The 21,403-nt window shown below is 39.4% G+C and overlaps 1 protein-coding gene across 2 annotated transcripts in view; it reads left to right on the top strand.

The window, feature by feature from the left end:
* The window catches only part of LOC5577431, a 193,494-nt gene extending 173,148 nt beyond the window's left edge, over positions 1-20,346 (top strand). For both annotated transcript variants that reach the window (XM_001663309.2, XM_021846967.1), the window contains 3 exons: positions 7,596-8,160; positions 17,072-17,727; positions 17,790-20,346. In XM_001663309.2, the coding sequence (XP_001663359.2) occupies positions 7,596-8,160; positions 17,072-17,727; positions 17,790-19,565 (2,997 nt within the window). In that variant the 3' untranslated portion in view covers positions 19,566-20,346. The remainder of the gene's footprint in view (positions 1-7,595; positions 8,161-17,071; positions 17,728-17,789) is intronic.
* Positions 20,347-21,403: the final 1,057 nt, after the last annotated feature.

Below are 21,403 nucleotides of genomic sequence, written 5' to 3'. Positions count from 1 at the left end.
CAGTTTTAAACCAAGAATCTGAATATGAGATAATATCAACAATCCTTAATTCTTCCAAAAATTGTTCAGAAATTCCTTCACAGATTTTGGAATAGGATCATTTCTCCAGTATTTGCTCTACAAAATAATAGCAATACCTTCAGTATTTTCTACATGATTTACTCTAAAAGTTCGCATGGCTTTTCCAGAAAATTTATTAGGAATTTCTAAATTAACCACAACAGGCAATCCTGGTTAAGTTGCTGTCGCAATATTTCTTGGAGTTCATTACTTTTGCACTTCTTTTAAATTTATCTTGATTGATTTAATTTAATTCAATACTCCAGCAAATATTCCAGTGATTCCTCTGTTCTACTTATTTTTCTTCTTCTTTCTGGCGTTATGTTCCAACTGGGACAGAGTCTGCTTCTTAGTTTAGTGTTTTCATGATCACTTATCGACTTGTGTCCCCAATCACATTCATTCAAGCCACAAAGCATAAAGTACAGTAAAAAAATGAATATCATTATTCCATGTTTTATGGTACCGTAAAACGGGGTAACTTTGATAATGCGGGTAACTTTGATAGTGCGTAACCCACCACATATTAATCGAAATATCATAATTTCTCTTAATCAGTCAAGCAAAACGAATGCAAAACTAAAGAATATTAGTATGACACTTCATGTAAGAGCGGTTTTCATTTGAATCAAGAACATTTTAGGCTTTTTATACGAATTTAAAAAATTTACACGATTTTAGCATTTTCGAAACGCTTACAAACAATTTGTTCTACGATCACTATTTGATGTAGTTTTGAACAGTTGGCCACTTATCTTTGACAGCCTAGTTATCATAGAACTTGAATACGGTCTCAAATCTTTTAGCGAAAAGCATTTTCACAAACTGTGACCATTTTTGTAATCTGAGTCAGAAATTTCCATATAACGTTAAACGCTCAGAGGTATGCAATGCCCTACAAATGTTCGTAATTCATTCAATTTTGTTCGAATCATACTCCATTATCAAAGTTACCCCAAAACAGAAAACCAACTTTCGATTATATGAAAAATTATATATCCATTCAAAATAAATCATTTGCCAATTTATCGACTGTAATCGATAGCTAGGATGCCAGTACTTGTTTTAAAAATATAAATCTTTGAAACAGCATGCAAAAATGTTCAAATTTTCTTCGAAAAAACTATCAAAGTTACCCCGTTTTACGGTACCGTTTTGATTCATATTACGGACACTTAAGGCCTCATTGAAGTTTAACTCAACAAAAAGCATGTAAATTAAACCATTCCATATGATTCCTCTGCGTTATCGAAACATCAAAACACTTAACTTTGGAATGGTGAGTGAAGATTTCCATTCCGCAACATGGAAAATTTTAAATAAATGGAAATGGCTGGACTTATCACGATTCTTATTCCGGACGCTTCCTCAGTTTTGCCTCATATTCCGGACACTTTGATTCGAATTTCGGACAGGTCAAACAAATCATACCGTTTTGATTCATATTACGGACACTTAAGGCCTCAGTGAAGTATAACCCAGCTTGGACCATACAAAATAAATCATTCTGTATGATTTTTTAGCGTTATCGAGCGTCGGAAGCCCTTAACTTTCCGATGGTGGGTAAAGAATACGCGACCGCAACTTGGATAATTTTAAATAAATCAAAACGTGTGGCCTTTTCATGATTCTTATTCCGGACGCTTTGATTCGAATTACGGACAGCTCATGATAATCATTAATGGAACAGTCAAATCATCAATTGAAATCGTTTAACCACTTAAGAGACGTCTAAGGTAGTTGGGCATTATAAATTTGCAATGATATTTATGGAAAATACCTAATAAAACAAATCTCAAAAATGAAAACTTTTGGACGGCGAAAATTGAAACATTTCGTGTGAAATGTTTCCCATACAAACAAGAGTGTCCGGAATTTGAAGCTGTCCGTAATATGAATCAAAACGGTAAATAGAAAAGTCAAATCATTTGTTGAAATCGTCAAACCACTAGAGAGACACCTCAGGTAGTTGGACATTATAAATTTTCATAGATATCTATGGAAAATGCTTATTAAAATGAGCCTCTAAAGTGAGAACTTTTGAACGGCTAAAATTGAAACATTTCGTGTGAAATGTTTCCCATACAAAGTAGAGTGTCCGGAATTTGAAGCTGTCCGTAATATAAATCAAAACGGTATATATTAGCATAACATCACATCCACATGACTAAAAAAATTGTAGGGCATTTCTAAAAATCAAATAAATTTTGGGCTCCTCTCAAAATTTTTGAGATTGTTTTAAATGTTTGTAAGTGCTTTTCAACCCACTTCTTAGTTGTAACATTTAAATTAAACCCACTCATTACCTTGTGTGAGTGTCAGATATATTGAAATGAAACCTTATAAAGTTATTGAGAAGATTTCAAACAAACAGAGAAAAGTCTTACCAAAACATGTAAGGATTCCGCTGAGCAACGCTTAGGTTTCCATATGATAGAGGATTTAACAAGACGTTTATTATGCCTATTGTCAAATTTCCAGCTTTTGACAAGAAAAAAAACTTAAACGTTTATTCCGCGAAACTAAATCAAAAATTTCGTTTCGTTTCGAAAAATTCCGTGAGATATTGATTTCGTATCGAGTTACACGAAACATTTTTAAATTTCGTTTCGTTTCGTCATTATCAGCGCAAAATATTCCGCGTATCGTTTCGTTTCGTATCGACATGGAAAAAATCCATATCGCATACCCTTAGTTCTGAACAAAAAAACTGCTTTTGAAGTTTCGATGATGACGATGATTACGATGACGGCGCGTTGAACGTTAACGTTTGTAAGCACCAAATGACGGGCTACTTAGCCTTAAACAAATATATGGCTTTGCTGATGGTTTAATGACTTTGGGTGAACAGCAAAGTTTGCTTTGGAAACTTCGAATGGTTATAATGAGATCACCTAGGAATAGTTCGATCCAGTCAAAGCAGAAAAATTTAAATAAGTTTCTTGACTATCATTTACATAGGACGAATCAACATTTGTAAATTTTAGTTTTTGTCGTCCTCTCCAGGTATGCATTTTTGTATAAACTTGTACCACAAGTTAAAAAGAGGCTGGTTTCTTCTTCTTCTTTCTTCTTTCTGGCGTTACGTCCAAACTGGGACAAAGCCTGCTTCTCAGCTTAGTGTTCAATGAGCACTTCCACAGTTATTAACTGAGAGCTTTCTTTGCCGATTGACCATTTTTGCATGTGTATATATCGTGTGGCAGGTACGTAGATACCTGCTATGCCCTGGGAAGTCGAGAAAACTTCCAACCCGAAAAGATCCTCGACCGGTGGGATTCGAACCCACGACCCTCAGCTTGGTCTTGCTGAATAGCTGCGCGTTTACCGTAACGGCTATCTGGGCTTGGTTTATCTGTTGTATTTTTCCAAAACTTTCTGAAATACTCTTGCTAAGTTACTTGAAAGAAAAAAGCATCGTGTCCCACAAGATATTTTGTTCTTTTCAAAAATTAGCATACATTTGACATGTCCAAATATAAATGGGTAGATGGTTCATTTTAAATCTAAATATTCTGATAACGAATTAACTCTTTATCCATTGTGGTTTGTTCGAAAGTTCATCCAAAACTATTTGGACGTTCAATTACCATTCACCTATTTTGTTGCTTAAATACGTTTGAAATATTTCCTACGCCGAGAAAGATTTTTGCGATAGGAAACGTTGCGATTTTGAAACATATCCAGCTGGTAAATGGGAACAAAATTCTGTGGTAAAAAAATATTTTTTAGTTGACAACGCCCAGTCATAAAACAACCGTGGAATTTCAGAGCAATTTACTATATTGGTAGTACATTTCACCACCATACTGATACATTTGACAGAAATAATTTTCAACAATCTGATTTTGACTACAGCCATGGTAACATCGAGCGCATTTCTGGTCTGCTGAAAATTGCCGGTGTGAGCGCAAGTTAACCCCCGAAAATGGTAGCTTTTACCGCACATTTTTTTTGCATGTAGACGCATTTTGACATTGACAGTTTATAAGCACTTATTTGCTCATAGATTTCTATTCATCGTTGCTCTCTTTGCATTATTCCGGAAAACTGATTCATTCGTAATATGTGTTCGTGCTGTAGAAGAATCACTAAATCTGGCTTCATGAACAAGAACTATAACAGATTATTTTCAATTTTGTGAAGTTAACGAAAGAAAGGATCGGTATGGAAGATCGATCGTGTCAGTTAAACCCTTAAAGATCAGTGTCGACTTTTCATTTTCAAGCTTATCCTTTTTGAGCTTTTCTAGGACTACCGGTTTCGGGCTTGATGCTGCCCATCATCAGGACGATGTCCAACCTGTTAAAAAAAGGTAATTTATATGTCCTTTTAACGTTTTTAAGAACCATAAGTGTTGTGTCCTGTCTCACGTCGCGTCGTGTGATTACGTAAAGCTTTGTTTCCATATTATTCAGATTCAACCAAGTGTCTTTTCGACGAAATGTCGGTTCAACCAAATGGCATATGCTTTATATTTCAATCAAACTATTTTTAATCAATGTGTATTCGGCTAAATGTATTTTTGACTAAACGTCATTCTACAATATGTCATTCGACCAAATGTCTTTCAGCTAAATGTTTATCGATCATATGTCTGAGATTCGTGTTAGCGAACTTCTCGTGAGAGATTTTGGAGAATATTAAAAAAGTGTCATCTTTTTTGCTGAATATATTGAAAACAAAGATGAAATTGATAACAGAGCGAGAAAGAGAGAGAAACTTTAACCAATGTTCATCATATTGAACACTAATTTTGAGGTCTCAATGTTACTAGTAAAATTATATCGATTGTTTGCCTTGTTTGGGGAAGGAATCGTCATCAATTTTAGCAGTATTTATTTGTTTAAAATCATGAAACGTTACATGAAAGTGTGTTCTTCTTCTTCTTTCTGGCGTTACGTCCCCACTGGGACAGAGCCTGCTTCTCAGCTTTGTGTTCTTATGAGCACTTCCACAGTTATTAACTGAGAAGGCGAGAAAATTTCCAACCCGAAAAGACCCTCGACCGGTGGGATTCGACCTCACGACCCTCAGCTTGGTTTTGCGCGTTTACCGCTACGGCTATCTGGGTCCCAGTAAGCGTGTTCACTGTATTCTTTTCTCCAACCGAAACGCAGTTAGCACATTTTCGTCGATTGAATTTTGAAAACGAAAACTGATTTAAAGTTTTGATGATGATGATTATTACGATGACGGATCCTTGAACGTAAAAGCTTTATTAGATGTAACAAAAAACCCAAATGGTACTTGTGTAATCCTTCCATCAAGACACTATCAATAGAAGCTTTCTGGAACACCATGCATTCGATTGGAAAATTGCCAATGTTCCTTTTATCACCCAGATCAAGAGATCTCTTTTTAAGTGCACTTCTGTTGTCCCAACGATGATGGAGTATGTTAATCAAACAAAATGCACATCCTCATCTTTACGTATCGTTATCGTGTGCCTACCTTTCGCAGTAGGTATCTCCCATATGACGCACGTGAATCAACGTTGAAATCGGAAACCTTGAGCTCGGTCTCTAATCATTGCTCGTCGTACATATGTGAGTCAGTTTTTATTTCCACCCTGATTGTGCATGGTGAACGGGTGCAGGGTAGATGTACCGGTACTCGCCATCTCAGTTATATACTGTATTTATATATTTTAATTTTACAATCTAGCCGACATGCCAAACAATGTCGAATGTTTTCTCTATGTCTAGAAGAGCAAGACCAGTGGAATAGCCTTCAGATTTGTTGGAACGAATCAAATTTGTTACACGTAAAAGTAGATGAGTGGTCAAATGTCCATGTCGGAATCCGAATTGTTCATTGGCAAAAAATGAATTTTCATTGATGTGGACCATAATTCTGTTCAAAATGAATTTGGAATTTTCTTGATGAGGATGTAAAAATTCCATCATCACAGAAATAATTTGTTTTCCTCTCTCAAGGCCGGAATTGGCTTCTGAGGTTTTATGAAATCTTAGATAATTTCAAAAAGGGCTTATAGACAGGGTCCAATTGAGACATTTTAATATCAAAACTTTTGTTTCTTGAGTCTAACGTTTTTATTTTTTGTGTATGCTATTTGTTTGCTATTTTTATAGCAGGATCGCGGGTGCGTTGAAATTGCATTCTCTTCACGTTTTTTTTAAGGCAGATCAAGAGTTGAAGAGCATCGTCTATTATCACGGATTCGAATTTTACCTCACGTTTTGGTATTGCAATACTCCTTGCTTCAACATGGAATATGTTAAAATTTCAAAAGCATCGTCAGTAAAAAAAATTGTATGCAAAGAAATGTTAACAACAAGATCACTATCGATGTATATTTTATATCTTTTCCAGACGACTCGTAGTATTGAGAATTTCATTTGGTAACAAAGGTGACTAGAGTCGGTTAAGATCAAATCAATCGTAGAAGAGTTTATAGAACAGGTAAAACATGTAAACGTATCTGTTGGAATTGCTTTGCGACAAATTCCATGACTTATTGCGAGTCAATTTTTGCAAATCAGTTTGATCCAAATTAACTTGATGCCCAGTGTATTGAAAAGGCAAATAGACAGCTATAAATGTATATTTATCAAGCCGTGTTTCAATAGAAACACCCAAATTATCAAAAATTTGGGTTTCAAATTACGAAAAAATTGATGTTATAAACGCATATGAATGAAGATAGCAACTCCACCACATGCTCTATCAGATTTACAAAAAAATGTTTTCTATATGATGGCGAACACTGGTACACCCACCCTAGTAGCATTTCAGGTGCAAATGGAACGCATTTATACCGCAAACATGCACTCGTGTCCGCGTGTGCGTGTCGATCTATGCCGGTAAAAGCTTTGTTCCTCTCTGTTTGAAAAAGGCACTTTAGGACCGCAGAGGAGTCGGCGGGGATTTTTCGGATTGCAGCGAAAACAATGAAAGCGTAGGTGAAGTGCATTTGCTGCGTGTGCTCCATTCAATATTCAGTGATTCACGCGCGCGTGGAAAGCGCGTGTTACATTACTGATTGGGTGATCTGGTGGCCTAGTTGTGGAAATGGCATCAAGTCGGTCCAATTAGGGGCCATTGCACCTGACGATGGACAAATGTTTAATGGATCAAGATAAAATATGGGAAGTTTATCGGAACTGCAATGCATGGCATAAGTCACCGCAAATGGAAGTTACGGTTAAACATTGTTGAGGTGATAAGCAAGGCAAACATATTTTATCGATTTACACTTCCTAGAATTGTAGAGTACAGCGAAACGAAAGTTTGTTTTATTGAGGTTTTCGAAATTACGACCGAGTTATGGAATTCACTTATTTCTTCTCCACAAATCTGGAAACATGCAATAATTGAGTCCTTTATGAATTTGGAATCAAAAAATATATTGTATTACAGTTTTTTTCTGGAAATGTTGTTTAATTTATCAAGGTCGAACTTCTGCCCCACCTTACCCTACAGGGTCTGCTAGTTGGAGTAGTTTACCTTGATATTGAAAATTATCATATACATCTAACTGATTTTGCTTTTTATCTTTTGTTCTTTTGCAGACTATGAGCGATACGGCAAACGACGATAGTTACTCGACGACTACAGAGGTGCGCAATGCGGAGGTCATAAGCTCCGATGCAGACGATCGGAGTGTCATCATGGGAGGAACTTTACCGCTCAGAGGATCGTCCGCAACGCTACCAACGAATGTGGCTGGTAAAAAACGTCGCTGCGTTAGCACCCTGGAGGGGGTGATCAGCACTAAGAACCACCTGAAGCTAGTCAGTAAAGAGTTGGACTGGGAGCGCAAGTTCCGGGATGATCAGCTTTCGAGAATACTGAAAGCGTTGATCTATTTCGAAACTCGGCTCAAGAACGAGCACAAGCTGATCAAGCAGCAACTGCACGAGAAGGACGACGTGATCAATCGACAGAGCTGCACAATCAATCGGATGAAACGGAAGCTCGGGGAGGACGCCAAAGGGGAATTTTCCGACGAAGATCTGCCGGACGTGGCGCAGTTTTGTCCGAAGTGTCGCAAATGCTACTATGGGGTAGAGTTTCGCTGCAGTGGAACGCAAACCGTAGAGTATCGAGACGACGGAACAGAGAGTGTGAATACGGGTAAGTGTTTAGAGTGATGCTTCCCAATACACATCACCTGACTTACTACGATGTAGTATTGTAATATAGATTTCATAGGTTCCTATGTAGGACGGAATCGTGTATATGAAGACCCGTAGCTTATGAGATTTCGATTAATTGGTTCCAATATGGAATATCTTGTGACCGTTACGATTTACTAGTGTGGTGGAATGGGAGCTTTTAGAATTAGATTTAGAAAGTTGGCGTCTTCTACAAAATTGTTTACTAGGTCAACGGTTACTATACGATGGGCCGTTTGATATAAAATTTTGTCAACAGGCCACACTAGTTAGCATTCAATTTTCTATTAAAAAATATATCAGGATCCTGATTACTTACATAGATAGATGATTGCTTCTGTAAAGATGTTCAATATGTAAAGGGTATTCAAGGTTGTGCGTTATAAAATTGAAATTTGCCACCAGGCAGCGCTATATTTGATTTACTGACATCTCATGATCCTGACTTCTTAGAAAGATGACGTATTGAGCAAAGTTGTTTAGTGCGTCAAGGGCTTCCATGTTTTCGGTAATGAGATTTGAAATTTTGCAACAAAGCGGTGCTAATGAGCATACCATTTTTGATGTTTAGTAGATCAATCTTTTTGACCAATACAGATTTTGACGCTAGGAATAGAACTGAAAGGGGTGAATCAATTTGACGTTTCTTGCCTACAGTTTTTTTAGTATGATCTAAGTAAGCTACACTGAAAACTGTATTTCGTGTTTTCTCGGATGTAAATTTCGTAAAATAAGATTTCGTACATATACGCCATTACATACATATTACGCCATTTTCATTTACCATACGAAATAATCGTATTTGGCTCAATCCTGCGATTTAGTAACTTTATGAAATATTCGTAAAATACACGCTTCATGATTCGTAGATGAGAAAACTGTTGCCAGGAAAAAATACGAAACATTTCGTAAAAAGCAATAAAGTTTAGTATTTTTGTGTGCATTCTTATTGCAACTTGGTTTCAAGCGGCATTTCATGATCGGCCATTTTTTTAAAGCAAAGTGCGTGTTGTGGCGATCCGCGGAATTGATTGTTTTGCCGTTTTTCATCGGCGAAAGGAGAAACGTAAACAACCGTCGTGGCAAAAGTATCTCAACATGACTGTCAAAACATGCCACGAGGGATAGACCAGTGACCCATGAATTAGTTCGTTGCATGAAGAAACACTACACGCGAAATTGTTTTATATTACAAAATTAATCGTTAGCTCTACGAAAGCATTTCGTTGTTTTCTGCAACGAAATGGTTTCAAAGACTTGTTTCGTAATTTTGTAATTTATACCAGTGTATCGAATCTTTCGGAAAATAAATTAACATGTTCGTAATATGCACGGATCATTTTCGTAGAATGCATGAAAATCACATTTTTCCTTCTATAAACTTTTCGTATTATTCCAGACATCTTTTGTACAAATGAGCTTGCTTGAGCTTGAGCTTGATTGGCCGCCCGTGGATGCACTCCAGTATCGCCAGATCAGCTGCACTTACACAAGGAACCAACCGAATGACTGCTTGGGACTAACAGGCATCCTCAGTGTATAAGTGCTGGTGATCTTCTATTTTTAGGCAACAATGGCACCTGCCACGTCAGAATGCTGACCAATGAGGGGAAGGGGGAGGAATTGATGATGCATTGAACTGACTCCCACGTGGACCGTATATTCCACTGCATTCACGTCAGTTCATGCGAGAGTGTATGGATTGGGGGAAAGGCATGGGGCAGAGAGGTTTGCTTTTGTGGTTAGCAGACTGCCTATGTATCAGGCGTAAGAAAGGCGTGCGCGTGGAAGTAGGAAGCGTTAGGGAAACGGTTTCTTGTCCGTCTCTGGTTCTAGCGTTTGCTATGAACGAATAGTTTGAGTGTGATATATTTAGAATGGAAGATAGAAGCAAGTGAGAGATATACAACTACAAAGTACGAGGAAAGGGACGGGCCTGGGATTGAACCCATGACCTTCTGCATATGAAGCAGAAGCGGTAGCCATCAGACCACCAACCCCGTCAATTCCAGACATCTTTTGTACAAATCATTAAAAAATGCTTCTTTTTATTACTAAACAGATGAGTATCATCCACGAAATCATTCGTACAATGAAACAATCATTCAAAAAATATGATATGTTATTTATTAAAACAACGAACCATTTCGTAACTCAAACGAAGGATTTTATTATATAAACCAAAATATATTATCAGTAGGGTAATTTGCCCATTATTGCGGTATTCCCTATTATTGCGGTATAAGAATTAAACGCTCATTGACAATCGAAAACTCTATTTACTATGGATATTATTGGTGATGATGAAAGTTTATAATATTCCCAAGTCGTACTAGATAAATTCTTTGAAAATAAACGATTTTGATCGTTGGAAGATCAGTTTTAAATGATGCGTCAAGAAAAGCCTATATTTTTAACCAGTCCTTCTATCTACGGACGGGTTTTCATAAGCGTGATTTTTTAAGTTTAGAACCAAACCAATTATATGCTGCGGGTATATCAGTTCAATATGGATGTAGTTACATGATAGATATTCAATTTTGAATAAAAGTTCTATATTTTTGAGAAAAAGCATATACCGCAATAATAGGACAATGAAAATAGCTTCCTGCCTATTATTGCGGTATCTGTAAATCACATTCAAAAATTCGATATTTCAATAGTCATTTTGAATGTAATTGCTGGAAACATTAATTATATTATAAGGATACTATTTTGTGACATAATTTTGTGTCATTCATACACTAATTTAGTTCAACAAAAGATTTATGTTTATCTTTACCCTGTAGTTGCTCTTATTTACAAATATATTGCAAATAAACGCAATGTTTTACCGAAAAATCACATAAACTGATTGAAAATCGGAACACATGCCAAAAATGCGTTGAAAAACCAAGATACAAGATGATCGCAAGGAACCAATCTTTCAAAATTGCATTGGATTTGTGAAAACTAGTGAAAATATGTTTGAAAGCATTAAAGTTGTGGCTATACTTAAGTCAAAAAAATAATTTCTTATATTGCGACTAGTGGTCTCAGATGGAAGAACCTTGTCTAATGTAAATAACATTGTCCAGCAACGATGAAAAACGAGACGAAACCGGGCAGAAAATCATTCGATTCTGTTGATTTGTTTTCGAATCGTGACATAAAGTAATGAATTAGTTTTTTTATAGTATGTCCAAAGTCACACAAAATGACAGTACCGTGCAATGTCATTAGCATAGAGGGAGTATATTTTCAATGCTAGAACATTGTGTGGCATTGAATGTATACTGAATGTAATAAAATCTATGATTTTTGGTATACCGCAATAATAGGACGGCACTACCGCAATAATAGGACGAAATACCGCAATAATAGGACAGAGGAAGAGCTTCAGATTTATGTTAAAAAATGTATGTTTGATTCCAAAATTTACTTTTTTACTTCACTGTACTCCAGATAAAGGATAGTTTTAACACTTCACGTTGCAAAATACTATCATATTTAGGTTTTGGCCACTGAAATACAATTTAAATTTGAACACCGTGCTTAAGTCCTCCATAATAGGACGGATACCCTATATGATCTAGAATTATTGATTGGTCTGTCAAAATTTTTCACAATTTTGCTGTAAGAAATCGCTCAGTAGGGAAATCGAATTTTCAATATTTATCAATTATTCTCAGAAATAACATTTTTTTTCACTTTATGTTAGGCACCTGGAACGATTTGCGCATGTAGACCTTTGGTACGTTGGTAGTCGTTGAAACCAGTGCTGGGAATGGTAATAGTAGTAGGCTTTGCTCGCCAAGCCGTAAAGCAAATTCATACTTTCCTCCGCTCTGTGTTCCGTTGACTTGCTTATTCTCAGTTCTCGTGATATTAGAAATCTTACATCTAGTTTTGGTTTTGAACATTCTGCCACCGTTGATCGTTCTTCATTCTAAAATAGCAAACGGTTGGAATTATATAGAACACTAGCTAATATTTTCCATTTCCCTATCATGAAAACCAACAACGAAAATTTTTGATTTTTCATGTAAATAAAGCAGGTTCGCTTAATCCGTAGCTTGCTTTGATTCATCCACAATAGTAGTTCACGGAACAAGTTGAAGAATGATGATTTTTACAGCAATAGTCGTAAATGTAATAATAATTACGACGAGTGCTGTAAAAGTCGACTTCTGCAACGAGTTATGTACAACATTTTTTGCAATTTCGTAGAAGACTTCTTGAGAGTATCAGACATCATCAGACGGAGAAAGCGTTGCGTAAATAATGCAGTTCTTGATTTGCTTATCTTTCAGGCTCATGACTACCTAGAAAGATGTCGTTTTCGGCAAAATTGTTCATTAGACCAAGGGCTTCTATGTTTTAACCAGTAGATTTTAAAATTTATCACTACTCAGCGCTACCGGGTCAATGTATTCATCTTTTCGGCGTTACGTCCCAACTGGGACAGAGCATGCTTCTCAACTCAAAGTGTTCTTATGAGAAATTAATCCTCATCCAGCTAACACAGTTTTCACATGCTGAAAAATACTGAAATGTTCATCACTTTTTTGATTCTGAATGGATTTTGTTGAATTTTTCAAAACTTCCCGAAAACTCTTGTGTTTTATGGATCTGAAAATCTGAGAATATGGTCCAAGTATTTCCGGAATTCTCGAGATGTGGACAATTTGTTGTTAGCGCCGTCTAGCGGATAAACTCCCATTTATATTTGTTACTAGTTATCCCGGCAAGCATTGTATTGCCACATAGTAGGCAGCATTATGATTACATACAAATTGACAATTTAGTGTCGTCCTGCTTGTTCTACTTTCCCAGTGACTATCTACTAATTTCTGTACTCAGAAACACATCGGAACACTTCACGATAACAATCATGGAAGATTAGCCATTAGCCATTTTGTAACCTACAAACACCATTCCATTTTTTATTATACAGAAGATAAATTATCAGGTAGCCTTTGATATGCTGCAAAACTTTACTAAAGACACCAACCTTCCAGCTCATTGGGGTTTTGAGATATCCGTTGAATTGATCATCGAAATTGATGCACCGAGTTATTGCACTACTGCTACCACTTGGCCATTGTATCCAATCTAATGGTATTCCTCACATTCCTAGTGTCCCTTTGCTGGTAGCATGCAATATCCTTAGGGAGAGTGATGGAGATGGAGATCATTCCGGCAATAACGCAAACTGCCTCCGACGATATAGTGCTCTAGGCACTTGCCAGCCATGAGCCGGAACCTGAGAGCTTTTCTCGATTGCGTTCGGTTGTAAACGCTGCAGCCCAAGCCGGGACTTCGTATCTCAGTATGGACGATAATACGGGTGTCAAAAGACGCCTCGTACTGCTTCTTGGTCCTTCAATGTTGGGCATGATCCTAGCTACAGTGTTAACGGCTTTTGCCGCCTTTTCACAGGCATAGTCTACGTGGCTGTTGAAGTCAACTGCAGCTTGACTCCAGTCATCCACGATTCAATAATGGTGTCTAGCGATTCCACCGTCAGCATCTCCATCTCCTCCGCAGTTATCGTAAGAACGACATCATTTGCGTACCCGATGATCTCGACTCCATTCGGCAGTGTCAAGGTTAGCACTCAATCGTACATCATATTCCTCAGTGTTGGACCAAGTATGGATCCCTGTGTAACTCCCGCCGTTACTTTGGTTGACATCCGTCCTTTATTTTCGTCGTAAACCAGTACCCGGTTCTGAAAGCAGTTTTATAGAACCTAACACAGATATTTGGGGACCCGCATTCTGTGTAGCACAGCGGCGATAGCCTCCCAACTGGCACTGTTGAACGCGTTCTTAACGTCTATCGTTTCCACTGCGCAGTATCGATTGCCTCTCTTTTTCTGCTTGGACGCTTTCTCCGCGAACGCGAAGACTGCCCGAGTAGCATCCACCGTCAAAGCCTTTTTAAGAAATACGAACAGCCTGTTCGACAATCCATTCTCGTCTTCTCTGTAGATCGTCAGCCTGTCGAAAATGACCTTCTCCAGACGTTTACCAAGAGTATCCAGCAAGTATATCGGCCGGTTTTGGTAGCAATACCAGCTTCTGTACCTTTCATCTGTCTGGGAAGCAGCCTTCCGCTAGACACCTCTGAAAGATTGCTGCCCTTAGCGCTACGTTAAGGATACCATCTCGACCTGGAGCATTGTTCAGCTTCAATCTTTTCGCAACCATTATTAGCTCGGCATTAGAAATTTGGATATCGGCATTTTCTTGATCTACGTCAGCGTACGGTGTAAACGGTATGCGTAGGAAATATACCGTCCACTATCAACATCAGTTTGTCGGAGCAAACTTCTGCTGGAGTTACTGGGACATTGATCTTCGCCATCTCTACTCGATAGGCGTTGCCCCAGGGATTTTCGTCAGCTTCCCGGCACAACTCCTTGTGGCAATTCGATTTATTCGTCGCTATCTCCCGTTTGAACGCGGCACTGTCCAGCCGGTACGCTCTTCCATTAGGGCGATTCAAAATTCAAAAATGTTTGAAAATTCCATCTCCCATATGTTCCTTACCATCCTTACCATAAAAATAGTGTTCTGTGAAATTTTCAGCTTTTTAGGTGGTGATTTAAAGGTGGCCCAAAAACAATTTAGGTTTATATGGAAATTACTATGGAGAAATTTTGAGATATGTTCCAAATACTTTAGTACTGTAATGTAAGTACAAACTTATTATCCCATAGTGAAAACTCATTCTTCAAACCATAATAAAGAAATTTGCTGAAGAGAGAAATTCAGCCCGACGGATAGCAGAAGAGATATTCATGAGCTTGTTTGATATTATTTAGCTAAATATGGGATTATAGCCCTGCAAACATGTACAAAAATCGCAAACAAAATTAGCCTAAAAGGGATTTGTTTCTTCCGCCACTTCCTTCATTAAGGTTTGAATAATGAGTTTTCAGTATGGGATGATACATTTCTACTTACATTACAGTACTAGCGTGTTTGGAACATTTCTTTAAATTTCTCCATAGTAATTTCCATATAAACCTACATTGTCTTTGGGCCACCTTTAAATCACCACCTAGAAAGCTGAAAATTTCACAGAACGCTATTTTTATGGTAAGGATGGTAAGGAGCAAATGGGAGATTGGATTTTCAAACATTTTTAAAATTTGAATCGCCCTACTCTTCCATTCCCCTTAAGCGTTACGGCTCATACAAAAATTAAAAAAAAATCATACAAAAAGCGTTACGGAGGGGGGGAAGTGGTCAAAAATATCCAATTTGAGCGTTACGTAATAAATGGATGCTGCCTGATTGGCTCCAATTTTCTCGGCATATTTGCTTCACACGCTCTCGCCAACGCTTCTGGCGGCTCTCCTGCATCCATATTTGGAGCGACGCTTACTGCTCGGAGTGCTTTGACAAAATGATCCTTGTCAAAATGCTTCATCTTCAACTTACGTTCTCCATTCCTTCTCTGCCATACTGCACAACTTCTTTGGCCAACGCAGTAGTGGATCGCTTGATGGTCACTGTAGGTATATTATTCGCTAACTCTCCAGTTCATATTGATGATCAGCGACGGGCTGCAAAAGGTCATATCGATGATGAATTTCCTACCGTCCTAGCGAAACCGTCGTTGCACAGCCTTACAGCCTTCCAGTAAACTATATCCTCTCGCGTTGGTCAGTCCGCTACCCCAATCCAAGCATTGAAGTCTCCTCCGATGATTACCGCCGTTTGACCGATCAGCTTGTCGGATAGCACATCCAACATCTGGGTGTACTGCTCCAGTGTCCAGCTTGGGGGACATAACAGCTGCACCTCAGGTTCACCAGCGATATCTTCATTATTATTACTGCCCTGCTTTTGAGTTCTGATATTTGGGACATTTGTAGCCACCCGTAGAATGGGCGTTACCATCCTCCGCTTTACACAGCATGCACCTAGGTGGTGTCTTCAGACAGTCCCTGCCAACGTGACCTTTTCACGGCGCCTTTCACGGTGCGCTGAATACTGCCGTTATTCTGCTCGTTGACGCACTCATTGCCAATTCTCTGCTTTTGAGATCTTGCTGTTCTCCTGGTGTATCCCTCGTTCTTTTCTCCGAGCAGATGGATGGAGATGCTCCTAGGCGTGCCTGAGAACTGTTGCATTCATCGGAATCGATGCCTTTTCGGATTTTTCCGCTCTAATTCCTTCAGTCTGCGATCTGCGGTTGTAACGATGGACTTGATGCTCGTGACCAGCTGCTTGATCCTGAGGTGGACATTGTCTTGACGAACTTTGGTGTGAACACTACTCTCAGGAAGCCTGCATCCCGATGGTTTCCCGGTGGCTCACTCGGTGTGCTGCATCTGCTAGTACTGGTTGCTACCGTCTGTGATATCACTGGCGATCTCTGCATCTTTGCGCTCCTTGCGAATACTATCGCATCTTCGTTTCCTCCACTAGATTCACCATCCAAAGCGATTATATGCTCCATTAGATTGGATCATGGGTCTCGTCTCGTGATCCCATAGTTGTCTATGCAAGCAGGGTGACCATGCTAGGGTTGACACAATCCTTCATGGGGGTTGTGCTCAGAGCCGGATCGGCATAAGTCAGGAATGCTACATCTGAGTCTACTACTCACCGAGTGATGACGAGTTTCAAACGTACACGAAGAACGTGAATTTCAAGAATATTAAATCCGACTTAGTCCGTTGAACGGCTCTTTCGAAGGCATGGACTTTTTTGCATGGTGACAATAACCGCAAGGCTAAAGATATCGTCAAGATATCAAGGTATTAAGATAATCCATATGAGAACCATAAGCTACGGTTCATCTACGCTCTAGTTACCGTCCTAAATCGGGGAATATGTATTAAAATCTGTCTACAATTTCCCCTCTTTCAGAGAATCTCTCGCTGAACAGCGTGGAGTACGCTTCGTCGAGCGAGGAGCAGGACTCGTCGCTATACGTTCGTGCCAATTCGTTCAAGGATGCTCGACGCAGCCGCAAGTACACGAGCAAACGGTCCTACCAAGGATACTCGCGACCTTCGCGGAACAGTAGCTTCAAAAGTACCACCAGCAGTATCAACGGGAGTAAGTTGCTTGGGTTGGGACTCGGTAGCGCTGCCGTAGCAATCGAAAACTACGAAAACATCGAACCAAATAAGAATGTGCCTAAAATTGTGATCTACGAAAACTACGAAAGCGATAAGGAAAATAAAGCGATGGTCGACGATGCGAATAATTACGACCTGGTTGAACCGTCCTACTCGAATAGGATGGAGTCGATGCATGGAATTAAAAGTAACTTGAAGGCGAGTGAAGACAACGATGCTAGGCTGCTGGACGACGATAACATTATTTATGAGGAAGAAACGAGTGGGAAACATCCCAGCAGAAATCAGCAAAAGTACACAGAAGGAATGGAAATGAAGCAAACTATCGAAACCAACGACGATTGGTATGCAAGTGCCAGCGATATGGAGGACTCGGATTCAGCTCTAGGAAAGCCGTACAGCAATGCTGCTGTAAATCCTGTGCTGGAATGTGTTAATCAGGTAAGTTATTTGTCAAACACATTATTAAAGATCAAAGTAAATTTGGTGCACCCTCGTTTTAGATACTTCTTCAACAATCGATGGATGGATTTGGAGAGAAAAAGGGCGCGTCCAACGAAAACGACGATGATATGTACATCAAAGCACAAGAGCCACCAAAAGAACCAACTCAGGTTCGATCCAAGCGTGTACATTTCTCCACTCAAAACAGCATGGTTCAGGTTCCGCGGATCAGTCTACAATCGACACCGGTATCCCGTAAGGAAGACAAGGCATCTCCTACATACGAAATTCAGAGCATTTACAGCAACGAGTATGAACCCATTGGGTCGGAGCAGAACTCGTATTCCAACTATTATGTCGATATGGAATCCAAGCTTGGTTCGGAAGATCGTGAAAGAGAACTAGCAGCAGCTGAGAAACGTAAAATTCCACCGGCCTTACCACCCAAACCTGCCAATCTAATGAAATTACAGCAAATATCCAAACAACGAATGGTTCAAATCAAAACTAAACCGACTTCCGGTAACAGCGATATCGCCGAGTCTGAACCGGATTACTGCTCAATCAGTGAGATACAGGACTCAGTCAAATGTGTTCAAATAGTAGCGGAGATTCATAAGGAAGCCTGCGAGGACGATTACTCGGTTGTTGATGAAGAAATTGAGGAAACTGAAAGCAAGAAGAGCACTGATCCGGAGGAATCCTTTGCAGACGTGCCCAAGTTGCCAAACGTGACTGAAATTGTACCCCCGAAGAAGGAACCCGCCGCTAAGTTCATAAGCCACGATAACTACATTACAAAGTCCACCAAAGGAACACCGGTGAAGACGAAAGGAACCCCTACGAAGAAAGATGGCGAGTTCAGAGAACAGCTATCGGAGATTCTGGCAGAGATCAATAAGCAGTCCCCAGCGATACGAAATGCTTCGAAAAAACACGTCCCAGTCAAAGATCTGGGTGTGGGATTCAAAAACGCTAGCAACATTCCAACATTGGGTTATCAATCTAAGCTGAGATCCGTAGACAAGATGAGTTTCCTTAGCAAGATGAACTCTGGGTCCTTGTCGAATCTTAACATGAGTGTAAAACTCAACGGATCACTGCCGAAACCCAGTAAACCCCTTGCATTCAAATCAAGCCTACAGTCAAAGCCTCTGAGTACAAATCTGAATTCTTCCGGCAGCCTGAACCAACTGATAATAACCAGCCCCAGCAAAACCGGATCATTCATACCGAATTTGAAATCTCCCGGAACACCAATCTCGCAGAATGGATCATCTCCAAAAACATCGCCGGTCAAAAAGTCTCCGGCGCCCCCCGTAATCATAGCCGAGGACAGCAAACTACCGCTACAGGCTGAGTTCGACTGGTACAATTTGGACGCCGAGTATGGCAAATCCAACCAACCGGACATCATCGTCGAGGCCGACTCCGGTAACGCATCCGAGACGCAAACCGATAAAACTCCGGATGAATCCAACTCGGTCAACGGTCACAGTTCGGAGGCTAGTGGAAGTGACTTGGAAAACGTGGAATACAACCTAGACGAGGCATACAAATCGATGCCGCCAATCGTGCAACCACCGGACATCATCCAGAAGAACTCGTCCATCGCTACGACTCCGCCTAAAAACGGCAAGATCCCGTACAACAGTTTGTCGTTCAAAGAGCTGATGACGTTGAACGAGACGCCCAAAATCGAGAAGATGAAATCATCCTCGGTTGATGCAACCAATGGGAACTACGAACACTTTCTGGACGATTCCGGGCTGTGCTCGAAGCCGATCATCCTACCGCGAAAGAAGCGCATGTACTACTCGGGTCCGTTTGTGTAATCGGAGGTTCCATGTGAACGACCTTGAGCCGCCGACTGTCGGCAATTTATTTAGGAAATCCCCAGTGGCCGTTGTTGTTTACTTGTGTAGACTAGCTCTAGCTCTGTAGGTTGTTGTACGAAATTCCGTTTTCCACGCACGTATTTGTGGCGTGAAATTAGTTCAGTAGTTCAATGAATTTCTGTACGCGATGGTCGTTCCCATCTATGAATGTGATTGTGCGGTGGTGGTTGCTTGCGTTGGCGAAAACCTGTGCGGAATTTCGATCACTTGCCGGCGAAAGCGAAATTTTTGCTGAATAGATTAATTCGTGGGGGACGCTATGTGCAGATTGGGAAATGTTTACGTCTGATGAAATGATGGAATGTAATTGGTGTCCATGGGATTGTGGGCATGAGAGCGGTTCCTCATGGGTGTAAAGAGATTTTGCAATCGGCTTGGATTGCAGTGTCTATGTTTAGGATGGTTTCACGTAATTTATCATCTATTGTATTAAAAGTAGTTTTCTATATATCGTGGTAAATTTGCAAAATTGGATCTAATAGCAAAAGCTTGCACAGTTCAAGTTGCTCTTAAGTATTTCATTAACACTAGACCCCAGCTTTCACATGATCAAGGAGCTTGGTGATGCTAGTTACAGTTTGATTTCAGTCAGTAAATTTTAGGATTGCGAAATATTACACATTATTTTAGAATGATTTGACATTATTCCGGCTCGCCCTCAATTTTCACGCAAAAACATCTACTTTTTAACACTTTTAGCACCCTGATTCTCCAAAAATAATATATAAAACTAAGCACTATGCATTACATTCATCTACCCCATAATAGACAAAATATTGGATAACGCATCTAGGTAATGGTTTGAAAGTACTAAATCAGTGCTTCTCTAAAGCTCTTTTTATAAATCCTCCGCATCCGCAGACACTTAATTTCCGAATCGCTGTTTCATGCAATTCAAAGATGATACTTCGTTTCTTGAGTATTTGGTATCCAATTGGTAATTATTGTAGGCAGCCTTCGATTTCCTGCAGCTCCCAGTATCAAATAGGAATGCAGGGTATCAATAGCACCACAATATGCATCATATTAAAGTAGTTTTTATTAATAAGCTTCAGACAACTCGGCCGAGAAAAACTCAAATGCCAAGGTAAATCATGGAAGAATTCTGTACCTATTTCTCTGCGTTAAAATCATTACTTTTATCGTTTTTCGTCTTCATTACGATGATTGCCACATTTTGATCCTTGTTATAAGGTGATGAAAATTTCTTCTGGTTCGACACCCGTAATGTTGGATTATTGAAGTCCTACTACCTTGCTCATCCAGCCACTGGCGGTGAATATTGTTGTGGAGAAGCCAATTTAAACCGTTACTTTTCCCAAACATTAAATCCTTGATTGTGATATTTATGCTTTGCTCCATTTTTCCACAACATGTTAACACTAAGAAAGTGGTACATCTGTCAAAATACTGGACAGCATTGAGACATGCCCTATATGGCACTATCAATATAGTGCTTAAGTATTTGATGTCTCTATGTATCAAGCTTAAAAGCATTAATGATGCAGTAATAGGGCTCCTATACAGTGCAAGTGCTGTTACCCCTATTGGTTTGACCACTTTTAATCTGAACACTTTTTTAATCTGTACCCCGCTAATTTTCACATGGTTCAGATTAAAAATGGTTCAAACGTCATTTAGCTCATGGAACGGAGTAAAGTGAAATGGAACGCTGTGGAACGGAATGCAGAATCAAAACAAAACAGCCAAACGGGTAACCATAAACACAGTTCTAGGGTGACTACATACTTACTTATTTATTTGGCTTTACATCG

The sequence above is a fragment of the Aedes aegypti genome, chromosome 2 (genome assembly GCF_002204515.2).
Source record: "Aedes aegypti strain LVP_AGWG chromosome 2, AaegL5.0 Primary Assembly, whole genome shotgun sequence".
Taxonomy (NCBI): domain Eukaryota; kingdom Metazoa; phylum Arthropoda; class Insecta; order Diptera; family Culicidae; genus Aedes; species Aedes aegypti.
Note: the sequence above shows the minus strand (reverse complement) of the source record. Positions and strands in the feature narration are given on the sequence as shown.